Below are 12,827 nucleotides of genomic sequence, written 5' to 3'. Positions count from 1 at the left end.
ATGTTTCCCTACACTGCTATATAGCCAGTGGGGAGAGGCTGTATAATATTTCTGGATGAGGGTGTTAACTGACAGACTCCCTAATATCAGCATTTCCTTTAACTGACAGACTCCCTAATATCAGCATTTCCTTTATTTATTATACTAGTTTGAGTATTCCCTTAGTTTTAGATGATGCTTCAGAGGGAACTCTCACTGAGTTTTTCAAAATTAAGGTCTGAAATTAATACTTCTTTAGATTTTAACTCACATACACTTCAGATTTCCACTTAAGTAAATATTTAGGAGTCTGTGCCAATGGGATGGCCAAAGGAAAAAAAGCCACATTTTATACAGAAACACAGAATCACAGAATTTTCAGAGTTGGAAAGGACCTCTAGAGATCATCTAGTCCAACTCCCCTGCTAAAGCAGGATTGCCTAGAGCACATTACTCAGGACTGTATCCAGGCGGGTTTTGAAAATCTCCAGAGAAGGGGACTCCACAACCTCCCTGGGCAGCCTGTGCCGGTGCTCTGTCACCCGAACTGTAATGAAGTTTTTCTGTGTGTTGGAACGGAACTTCCTGTGTTCCAACTTGTGCCCATTGCCCCTCGTCCTGTCACTGGGAACCACCGAGAAGAGTCTGTCTCCATCCTCCTTCAACCCACCCTTTAGATATTTATAAGCAATAATAAGGTCTCCCCTCAGCCTTCTCTTCTCCAGGCTAGAGTCCCAGCTCTCTCAGCCTTTCCTCATAAGGGAGGTGCTCCGATCCCTCAATCATCTTGGTTGCCCTTTGCTGGACTCTCTCCAGCAGTTCCCTGTCCCTCTTGAACCGGGGAGCCCAAAACTGGACACAGTATTCCAGTTGTGGCCTCACCAGTGCCGAGTAGAGGGGCAGAATGACCTCCCTCGACCTACCGGCCACACTCTTCCCTATGCAGCCCAGGATTCCACCGGCCTTTTTGGCAACAAGGGCACATTGCTGGCTCATGGACAATTTACTATCTACCAGGACCCCCAAATCCTTCTCCTCAGAACTGCTTCCCAGCAGGTCCACCCCTAACCTATACTGGTGCCTAGCATTCTTCCTCCCCAGGTGCAGGACCCTGCACTTGCTTATGTTGAACCTCATTAGGTTCCTCTCTGCCCAGCTCTCCAGCCTGTCCAGGTCACGTTCGATGGCAGAGTGGATAATACAAACACATCTTTCATTCAGCTCAGAAGTGGGAAATGTGCAAGATCCAAAACTTTAAACACAAGTTTTCTGCTGGACTGAACTTGCCCTTTCAACATTAAAGAGAAGTTCATGGCAGCCCTACTCACCTTGAAGCCTGTTGGACACCAGTCAACAAACTGGATAGTTCTCTTGGTCTTGATGGCAGCAATGGCCACGTTGACATCTTTGGGAACTACATCACCACGGTAGAGCATGCAGCAGGCCATGTACTTCCCATGTCTTGGATCACACTTCACCATCTGGTTGTTGGGCTCAAAGCAGGAGCTGGTGCAAAGCAGGAGCCGGTGATTTCAGCCACCGAGAGCTGCTCATGATAGGCTCTGTCAGAGGAGATGATGGGGGCGTAGGTCACTAAGGGGAAGTGGATGCGCGGGTAGGGCACCAGGTTTGTCTGGAACTCCGTCAGATCCACATTCAGGGCACCGTCGAAGCGCAGCGAGGCGGTGATGGAGGAAACAATCTGGCTGATGAGGCGATTGAGGTTAGTGTAAGTGGGGCGCTCAATGTCCAGGTTTCGGCGGCAGATATCGTAGATGGCCTCGTTATCTACCATGAAGGCGCAGTCCGAATGCTCCAGAGTGGTGTGTGTGGTCAGGATGGAATTGTAGGGCTCCACCACAGCCGTGGAGACCTGAGGGGCTGGGTAGATGGCAAACTCCAGTTTGGACTTCTTTCCGTAATCCACAGAGAGGCGCTCCATCAGTAAGGAGGTAAAGCCAGAGCCGGTACCCCCACCAAAGCTGTGGAAGATGAGGAATCCTTGAAGCCCAGAACAGGCATCAGTCTAGAAAGCAAAAGAGAAAGTGAAAGAATAGGCACTGAAGAGGAATTGAAACACTTCATCTACTATGTGAGTTTATTCTGAGCTGAAAGAGAGCGCAATCATCAGCAATATACAGCATAGCTTTCATGTCAGGTTTTCTTGAGAAAGTGCTGGTGGTAATCCTATCCTTTGCTTCATTCACTGTCTCAACTTATGACACAAGAACTGGACTCATCTCTGGAGCTTCTCTCTTTGAACTTCAGCCTTCTTTTAGTCTAGCTGAAAGCAGCAATGTAGAACTGCCTAATTCGCCCTTCTTTATCACTATTGGTGCTCAATGGCTGTGCTAATAATGAAGATCTGTATATTCAGAACCACTTTTTAAGACTATCTGAAGGCATGCAGCTGGGAAGTGAACTACTGGGCTTCTCTCTCTTGGACAAGTAATTGTGCCTCTATATGTCCTGCAATCTCTTTTCTGAACCATTGGTATCATTTGTAATTAACAAGCTACCTGTTCTGCACTGCTTTCTTCTGCAGAATCCAAACTGCTGTTGCAAAACTACTGGGACTTACCAGCTTACGGACACGATCAAGCACTATATCAATGCTTTCTTTGCCAATGGTGTAATGGCCGCGGGCATAGTTATTAGCTGCATCTTCCTTTCCAGTGATCAGCTGTTCTGGATGAAAAAGTTCCCGGAAGGTGCCAGCCCGCACTTCATCTGAACAAGAAAGGGAAATTGTAAGAAAGAAGCTGCATGGCTGCGCCCCAGTGCCAACAAGTTCTGGTTGCAGTTGGCCTTGATGCAAGCTTTCAGTCACTGGAGGTCATGACTGCAAAACCCAGATGCTGACAGACAAGGGAAAATTGCTTCCTAGGTATTTTTAAATTGCTGCATTCGGCTGCTTTATGGTGTGACTTGTATGCAGCCACAGAAGCTGTTATCTTCTAAAGAGCTTGTCAGCTGTACAGCCTGTACTGACAAGAGGACAAGTCACCAGAAAAAAAGTGTGAAGAAAATCAGGTTCCCCCAGGTGCCCCAATTTTTAGAAAACCTTCTATTCCTGGAGGGAAACTGTCAGGCTCCCATTTTGGATCCGAGTTGGAGAAAAGAGGAATTCAAATGGCAAAAATGTCACGATAAACCAGAAGTTAAATATTTTTGTATAGAGAAGCCATAGAAACCATGTGTACGAGCTATTAAACTGCTGAGGATCCTGCTGTTGCTATGTTCATAACAGCTATGGAGATAATTGTGTCTTGGCAGAATCTAGCATTCTGTGTCACAAGAAAATGAATTTTATGCTATCTAGTAGTAGACCAAGATACAAATGGTGCGCTGCTTTGTACCAGTGGAAACGGGCGGCACGCCATGGTGATATTAGGAAGAGTAAGCTAGTCTCCATTTTCCAGGTTTATTTCTATACTGACCTACTACAGTTGGTTCCAAGTCCACCATCACAGCTCGTGGCACATGCTTCCCAGTGAGTGTTTCGTTGAAAAATGTGGTAAAAGAGTCATCGTAGTTGAGTTTATCCTGCAGATCCTTGAAGGTGCCATCTGGCTGAATGCCGTGCTCCAGGCAGAAGAGTTCCCAGCATGCATTTCCTATCTGAACTCCAGCCTGGCCAACATGAATAGAGATGCACTCACGCTAAGGGGAGAGAGCAGAGACAGGGTCAGAAAAAACACGTCACATTAGTCCTCCTGATTCCTAATGGTTACTTTTTCCCAGTGTATTGCTTTTCCAAAAAAATGGTGAATTGTGGCTGCCAGCATTTCATTTGGTTGTTCAACCCCATGACCACAATGAAACTGTACATCTACACACCAGATAATGGGACAGTTCTTTAAAAAATTGAGATCTTTGTGCTGTAATATGTGGGTACATGACAACAGGCAGAAAAAAATAATAATAATTTCAGTTACACAAAACCCACCTTTCCTCCTATGGATTGGCCCTGCTGAGGAGCATATCCCAGTTTAGTTTATTTTTACTCCTGGCGGGAACCTGACACAGCCATATGGTATCCTTCAACCTTATGTAACCCAAGGCAGGTGATGTCTTTTGATCCTTTTACCCTCTGATAGCAGGCTGCAGTGGAAACTTGGAAGAACTGCTTTAAGTGATATTCACCTCAGGAAATTATTTCAGATTCTCTCGGTTGAAACAAATGTTCCTTCAAGCTCCTGAGCAGCTGTGAATTTTACATTGCAGGTCCAATGCTTATTCAGGCAGTGTCATTGCAATATGGCGTGCTTATTTGCGTAATTTTGAACACAGTTCCTGTGGTAGCCAGGAACTTCAATGAAAACAACGTGTGTAACACCAGGCTAAAATTGGCAGGTGCCAATTGCTCCAAAATCTTTTACACTTAGACTACAGGAGTATGAAGGACCTGGTGCTGGATTTCCTAAGTTCAGAAATAGAATTATAAAGCAGATAATTCTGAGTTAGTCCAGACAATTACGACAGTGGGTGTAGTGAAAGGCCATTTTGTAAAGAGAGAGCGGTTTCAGACATGCAGATTTTTTCAGCTTCAGTTTCTGCTTTGGAGCAATTGTAATTATAGTCTTCTCAGCTCTGTCTTTGTGACCTCAATGGCCCTGTCTATACTAGGGAGTAAGAAAGGGTCAGGTCATAGTACTGAACACTGGCCCGTGATCGCCTGTGCTGATTGATAATTAGCACACTCTCTGGCACAGTTTTGGCTTTTGCCAGTTCATGCTTTTCCAGACAATGCTTGGGCACCATCCAGAACACAAACTATTGTCAAGAATGGTTTCCAGTGAGCAACTCACGGACCACTGACCAGCTTTGGAGAGGGAAAGAGAATCTGGATGACAAAATACAAAGCAGGCCATGCTGCCTGGCTTCAAGGCCAGAGAATGGTCCTCGCTTATTTTTATTTTGTAATATCTCGTTTAGAGATATCCAGTGACTTACTATCAGATTTGGCTAGTTACATTTTTATTTTTTTTTTAAATTCTGTAACTGCTTACCCTGCAAAATCATCCTGTGACCTGAGAGTGAAATGCATCTTCCCCAAAAACTAAATCCTCAGGCAGAATATGTGACCAGTGGCATCTCTGAAGCACTGTTTTCTTCACAAATTGGTACATATTTATGTTTTGAAAACATAACTAAAGATATTTTTTCAGAAGCGAGTGGAATTTCAGAAGTCACCACTGGCCCAGTTAGTCATCCTTAGAAGTTCAAATGAATATGGAAAGTCAATTTAAATAATTCATTCAGTGAAATATATTATTTCTATTCAGTACTCATTTGTAACCTGCTGACCCTGCAAATGCATATGCAGCAGTTTGTGTAACGTGCTTTCAAGTGTACTTGCACAACCCTGTTTTTCTCAACTGAGTTGTGCAAAAGTATCTGAGTTATTTGACTGACCATGAGGCTTCATAGGTCGGTATGTTGCAGGGGAGTTGCAATCTGGAGGATTACTCAGGAGACACTGAAGGCATATTTGGGTTTAGCAAATTCAGTTAATGCTGGTTTTACACAGGACAGTCTCATGCTTTTCTTTTAAATCCCAGTATGAATCTGTGAGGCTGGCAGCTAGAAAAAAAAAAGGATTTTTTTTTTCCTTTTAAACACAGCAATGAGGCCAGGTGACTTTCTTAAAGAATATCTTTTAAAGCAAAACTACAATTACCAGTCAAGCAATACTTGAAATCTAAAGAACTGCTTTGCTCTGTTCCTCAGATCAGTACAGTTATTGGTCTGTTTTTTCACAGATGGAGCAAGTGAATGTTGCCTTAGAAAGTTAATATTGTGAAGCTTAGTATAGGACTACACCTGAAGACTGCAGAACGAGTTCCTTTCATTTTAGACTGAGCTTTCGGTTGCGCTAGTTTGAAGCAGTATCTCAATCTCCTGACTTCAACTCCCATCTTCTCCTACCCCAGGAGTAATTTGGAAAAATTCTGACAAGGAGAGAAGAGAGTAACAAAGAGGTTTCTAATTTTGTATAGTAAACAGCTTTAAAATAGATATCGGACTTTGAGTACGGAAGAGAGTGGGCCTTCTTCAGAGTCACAGGCAGAGTAAACTGATCTCTACGTGATATTTAAATTTGGAGCCTACTCCAAACTCATGTTTCACATCCCATCACTAATGTACCAGAACCTGTCTTACAAACTGTGGATCTGACTTTTTATCTACCAAGAGACAGTAGAAGGGGCCAGGTCCTTTGTGAATTTAAACCTGGGACAGCTTTCACTCTATTAAAAAATGAGAATACTACTTGGCTTAAGTATTTACTGTACAAAGGCAGACTTTAGTCTTCCAGCTGTTCCCGAAACACACTCACTACCCTCAGTCTGCCTTAAGGCATGGGGAGCCTGTGGAAGTGTGTATCTTGCCTGCGAAATGAGTGCTCTCATTTTGGACCTGCAGCTGTACTGGCAGAAAATATCATAGTTCTCTGCACCAAAATAAGACTCAGTGCTAGACGTAAATTGGGGTAGAAGGTGAAACGGATTTCTCACATTCTAAGAGGTTTTGCAAGATTTCTACAAAGTTATAATAAACCCCAAATCTTAAAAATGAAAGGCCTTTTTTACTTAAGTGCATACACGTATAAAAACATTCATGCAGTCCAGAAACACACTTGAATACACTGTATAGCTATGAACAGTACAGCCACTGGGGCTAAATTAGTTTAAAACAGACACAAAGGTAAGTAACTTTCTTCGTTTATTTCTTAAAAAAAAAATTATCTCATATGGAAATGAACCTGTGTTGAGAAAATATAACAGAAAGTACTGAAAAGCTAAGACTCCAGGTCTAATTTATTTTATAATTCCACTAATTAGAGACTCTCTGAAGAAAACTTTGGTTCACCATGCCTTACAGCTCCCGAGGGATTTTATGATACTCCTTTCCCGTCCTCTCACGTGGTACTCAGTGCGTGAGATCAGGGTTTTGGGGCACAAACCACTGATAACAACGGCAGATCCCCCTGCCTTTCCTCGCCCCCAGTCCTCCCGGTTCCCGTATGACTGGTGTCCCCACATTCCCCCTTTACCATGGTGTCTCCAGCGGTGTTTCCTTCCCTTTCGGATCAGTGGCGGCAGATCTTTGCAGGATCCCGGCTCCGGGCTGCAGGGCGGGAGGCAGCCTGCGCCCAGCACCCGGCACCTGCTGCTGCGCTTCAGTGTCACAGCAAGGTGGGGAATAAGTCGTGGACTCCACGGTTCTGCCCACTGCATCGCTGCCTCCCGCCCTCCCCGCCGCCCCATCTATGCAAATTCATCCAGGCAGCCTGGGCTCCAGATACGCCCCAGATTTCAAATTTAGTCCCGACTGGTTTGGCGTGCTTATTAAATCTGAGTGTGGCCATGTAACACACCATAGACTATACTTTCTAACACGTGAGTATTGCCCGTATGTGTCACCTACAAGACACATACCATCCAGTTCCCTGTTCTGCCAGCACGTATATGTGTAGACAAAAATCACTCATAAATTCCAATACAGAAGACCAAGAGGGTGTAAGAAAGCAAATGAATGAAAAAGAGAAGGATAGAAAAAAAAACCCAACCCAAAAATAGAGAACTGGAAAGTAAATATAATTACCATTCTGAAGTGTGCTCTACCAGGGCTCTTAAATGATGGCCTGACTTCTTTCTCTCCTTACTCCAGCTGCCTCTCTATTAATGTTTCAATTTACTTCTATTGCTTCTCTTTCTGTGTAGAGTCATCTGGGCTGTCAGCAGTATGGGGCAGTATTCCGTACAGACTCTTAGCTCGTCTGTCCAAACACAGAAAGAAATTTGATTCTCATTGCAGTGCTTATTGCAAGACATAGCTGGAGGCATCACACAAACGTTCTCACACCAAATTAGGGCAGTTGCCTCTACCAATTTATTGTATGCTCCTTCCGCGGTAGCTCAGCATTGGAAAGCAGCAACTTCTCTCAGTGGAGAAAGCCTCGTGTTTGCAACTCCTAGGTAACAAAGAGGAAAGCACGCTTAATTGCTTGAATCTGAGTATGATGTATCCCCTGACTTTATAAACGTACAGTTTATTATGATGTTTAATCAGTAGAAATTTAAATACACAATTCCTAAAATTTAGGTTAGCCTACTTTGACATGATGGTATTAATAGATTGTTCTGCCATTGTTGGAAACCAGCATCTATGTATCTTCTCTAACACATGCCTATGTTTTAGCAGTGTGAAATAGTTTCATACTGTTTTTTATAAACTCACATTTACTTTGGTATATATAGTCTTCATTTTGCTGATCTTTACGTAAACCTGCAAATCACTATTCTTTGATTTTTGGCTAAAAAAAGCTACAGAGATTTCTGGAACCACAAATATTTTTTACAGAGGAAGAATTCCTGTGATAATTTTTGTCTGCTGCTGTGTTTAAGCTATCTGAATGCCACACCTCTCCAGAAAACCATTAGATCATTGCATTGAGACTGAGAAATAGGTTGTTCAAGTGTTCTTCTTACAATTGAACTGGCATCATTGCAGCCGAACTCCGGCATTCTGGACAATCTGAAATGTTAAAGCTCACAGCTTCACCAGATGTGGAGCTCTGTGCTGAGAATCACCTCAGGAAAGTCTCACAGCAAATACTTTGAGCAGTCCACCACTCAAATCCTGCCCTGCGAAGGACCTGGGGGTGCAGTTGACAGCCTGATGAACATGAGCCAGCAGTGTGCCCAGGAGGCCAAGAATGCCAACAGCATCCTGGCCTGTATCAGGAATAGTGTGGTGAGCAGGACTTGGGAAGTGATTGTCACACTGTACTCGCCACTGGTGTGGCCCACCTCAAATACTGTGTTCAGTTTTGGGCCCCTCACTACAAGACAGACATTGAGGTGCTGGAGTGTGTCCTGTGGTTTTGGCAGTGTAAGGTTGATGGTTGGACTTGATGGTCCTAAAGGTCCCTTCCAACCTAGACAATTCTATGATTCTATGCAATTATCTTAGGACCTCTTTGAGTCAACACGTCAGATCTAGCAGCTCCAAAACCTGAAAGAGCTCTCTGAATTACTAAACTATTTGCAACTTAGTCCATTATTGCATCTTCTCTGCTCTTCCGTTGCTCCCCTCCTCTCTTCTGAAATAGGCAGAGAGAGCACCTCTGGGAGTCGGTGTTAATCATTCCTCTCTCCAACCCACTCAGACTCAACTGTCCCAGGACCCACAGACTCACCAACATTGGGTTGCTACACTGAACAGTCTGGATCATGCCTCACCTGTCAAAAACTTCCAGGGAGCAGGGAGTGACCAAGTCTTGAGCAGTGTCCCTGGCCGGTGGGAGTGCAATGACTATATCTCGTCTCTCTAGAATCAATTGAGCTTGAAGAGCCTGAAGATGACCCAGATTACTGTTTTACCCTTTCTCACAGATGCATAGCTAAGAAAAAGGCCTTTGCAGATCTGCTTTAGACCAAAGATAGTGCTTGACCTGCTCTGCCCATAAATTTAAGTGCTGATCTGGGGTGATGGTCTGACACAGATGTAAAAGCCTCAAGAAAGACTTGGGCATACCATTTTTCAAGAGATTTCCTTATATTCCTCTGTACACCTGTGTTATGGAGTGCTTAGCCAGAAAACTCTCAGCCCAGATTTAGAGGGTAACCTGAAAGCACAGTGTGGGACTGTGCTCCCAGGTAGTGGTGAGTTTTGTTGACTCCAAAGTCCGCCTCCAGGCTCTACTCCATAGAGACATGAGGCAGTTATGGCCTGGACCTGGATTCTTGGAAAGCCATCTTACTCAATGCTGGTATTCAAACTGCGTGGGCAGATGGTGACCTTGTAGGGGCACCTCTGTCTGCATGGAACAGGCTTGAGACATGCCCTATATGGGGAAGGTTGATAGCCCAGCAGCCTGGTCAAGACCTGCCCACTTCAGCTTTTACCTTGCAACACTGGTAGATAGTGATGTGAGCTAGATGGGGCTGATTGTAAAAAAAGCTCTGCCATGGAGTTCTGAGGTGTGCAAATAAGTGAATTTGGCATAAGCATTAGAGTGGTTTTGGTGGTAATGCCAGAGGGCTCGTGAAGAGCCTATGCTCCCTGGGGCGATGCACAGCCTGCATGCAACTGGGATGGTCTGGACGTTCTGAGAGGGCTTCTTGTGCGCATGGACTGGGTGCCATGCCATAGGTGCCATCCTGTTATGGGTTAAGAAACCCATAACAATTTATTGTCATTCAGAAAATTATTCTATCACCCGATGACCCCTCCCCACCTGGGAAAGGGAATCAGGAAGAACAAGGAAACCCAGGAGTTGAAGCATAAACAGGTTTAATAGAGTAAGATTAGACAATTAACATTAAAAGCACCAAAGAACCAGTATTGATCCCGATACCAATACAGAATATGCAAAGGTTATACTCAGCTGATTCTATCAGTAGGAAGCTGTGCGCTCCCAGCAGTGGACAGCAAATGTTGGACACTGCGAGTGCTGTGGCTTCAGGAGGAAGGGAAGGCCTCAGGGGTCTGGCAACATAGCAAGAAGTTCTCAGGATAGCAGCCATCAAGGGAGAGAGAGAACTTCACAGTAAACTTTCTAATTTACAGTGAATGTGACGTTGATGGTATGAAATAATCCTGTTGGCCAGCTTGGGTCAAATGCCCGGGTCTCTCTCCTCCTCATCCCGGCACCTGGCAAGCTCAAAAACACTGAGACTTTGAAACCCACACACCATAGCTGGCTACAAAGTAAATATTTCCACAAATTCAGACACCAGAGTCTTCTAAAAGTGCTGTCTTCCCAAGTATTAGAAGAGAAATTAGCACCTCCACAGCAATGCAACAAAGCAGTAGAATTGTGAGTTATTATCTCCAATTGTTTATGATTCTATCAAGATAAGCCTCTTAGAGGGATTTTAAAAAAACCTTAACACCTAAACCTTTTTTCTCTATTTAAAAATAGACACATCTCTGAAAATAGCATTTTTCAATAATCCAGGGCTTAGAAGTACTGTCCAGATCTTACGCCAAGAGAACCACTAAGTCCTATGATCTATCAGTTCTGTTCTGACTAGAGATCAAAATATGTCAACAGGCAAATGAAGAACAGATAACTTCTTTGCCAAGTATGCACCACTCCTACAGATCGGTTATCTGAGTGATTCACCAATAGTGCCAGAATTGTGGATTATTTTAGAACAGTAATGTGATGTCTTACAAAACAGTGCACTCTTAAGAAGTTCCTTGGTGATCATACAAAAATCTCTTTCGCTTTTAATTTTGCGTGTGAAAGTCTTTACATTTCCCACACATTATAGTACTTTCTTAGGTTAGGTGAACGAAGATATAAATGCTTCCCTGTGTGCCCTGTAGAACTCCATTCTGTTGCCACCTGCTGGGAGAATCGACAGCATCTCATTTCAGGTATTTCTGAAGTTAGCCTACAATCTAGTACTTCTGTATCCACATAAAAATCTGCTGCGTTGATAAAAGATTGGCTTTCAGACATTAACCCTGAAACAGAGAACTGGGCTATGTAGTTTTAAAATTACTTTTAAGTAAAGAAAAAAGAAGTACATCTTGGGATACAGTTTCAAAAGAGTTATTTCCTTTCTGTTAAGAATTGTCATATACAAAATTTCTATGTGTGTGTTAAAAACTGTGGAATTAGATCTGGACTTGCAGAATTATCTTCCCTAATACAGCAAGTTCAGAATTATAGTTACTAATGTAAAGACCAGGCATTCATTTTGCAGATAAAAAGGCAAACTACACTCGTGATGTTTCTGCATTTCTTTATGACCTTTTAGCAATCCTAATACAAATTGAGCTACCAGAAGGGGGAACAACACTCCTCAACAGCTGGGTGAAACACAATGCATTTCTGTAGCCCTGTTGGAGTTGTATGTGCTGAGTATATGTTTCAGCGAAAACATGGATTTTTTTAAAAAAGAAATCCATTTATGAAGGTCATTAATACATGCAGTATTAAAATAACAGTGGTATATATTTGGTCTGTCTTCCATCCCCTCCAGGGTGTCTTTTCACCAGTGCTAAGGGAAACCTTTCACACCACTATGAGCTCATAAGCAAGTCAGACACACATGGTAGGGTCAGCACAACAGGCTTATTGTCTTGCTCCAGGCAGGCATTGTTCAAGCACAGGGATGCTTGACACGTACCCCCAAACAGACACCATTTTCTTTACTTTCTATTATGTTTCTCGTGCTTCCTCCCCCCGCCCCCTCAAATAGACACGCACTCCCCCTACTTTTTCACCACTGGACCTGTTATACTTATTATACCTCTATTTGGTAATTTCAGCTTTAGTTAGTTTCCCCTGGTAAACCAACACCCCCTTCACTTTCTGTTAATATCTTACACTCAAGGCAGGGTTCCCAAAACTCTCCTTTCACTATATGTAATGCCCAGCAGCTTCTCCTGCCATTACCCCATTAGTTTAGACACGGGGTAGGGTTGGCCAGCCACTTTTCCTCTTCCATTTTCTACAACATGGGACAGTTTCTCTTGTTATTCCATCAGTTTAACTTCAGACCACTGCTGGCCATCTGCCTGCCTGCCTTAACAACATCTTGTTCTAATATCCTCAAAAAATGGAAATATACCAAAATATACCTTATGACAACTTAAGCTGTGAAGTCATAGCTGGTGTTCTCAGACATCCCACCTATACTTACCACACACATTTTTTTGTTATGGTTCTGATTATTGTGTAAGTCCAATGGAGCTGGTAATGCTTCTGTCCTGCATGCCACAAGCTGGTCATTTTAAGGCACTTGACTCTGTCATAGATGTTGTTCATTTAGCAGTTTCAACAGAACGGTCAGTATACTTGTGCCTCTAGACCAGTCCGGTTA

The 12,827-nt window shown here is 43.5% G+C and overlaps 1 protein-coding gene across 1 annotated transcript in view; it reads right to left on the bottom strand.

The window, feature by feature from the left end:
- TUBA8 (tubulin, alpha 8) overlaps window positions 1–7,095 on the bottom strand; it is a 7,819-nt gene extending 724 nt beyond the window's left edge. Inside the window, 5 exon segments of the mRNA XM_009879639.1 lie at window positions 1,308–1,505; window positions 1,508–2,005; window positions 2,561–2,709; window positions 3,420–3,642; window positions 7,037–7,095. Of these exon segments, the coding sequence (XP_009877941.1) occupies window positions 1,308–1,505; window positions 1,508–2,005; window positions 2,561–2,709; window positions 3,420–3,642; window positions 7,037–7,039 (1,071 nt within the window). The 5' untranslated portion in view covers window positions 7,040–7,095.
- Window positions 7,096–12,827: the final 5,732 nt, after the last annotated feature.

This window comes from Charadrius vociferus, unplaced genomic scaffold, assembly GCF_000708025.1.
Source record: "Charadrius vociferus isolate BGI_N301 unplaced genomic scaffold, ASM70802v2 scaffold90, whole genome shotgun sequence".
NCBI classification, from domain to species: Eukaryota; Metazoa; Chordata; class Aves; order Charadriiformes; family Charadriidae; genus Charadrius; species Charadrius vociferus.
Note: the sequence above shows the minus strand (reverse complement) of the source record. Positions and strands in the feature narration are given on the sequence as shown.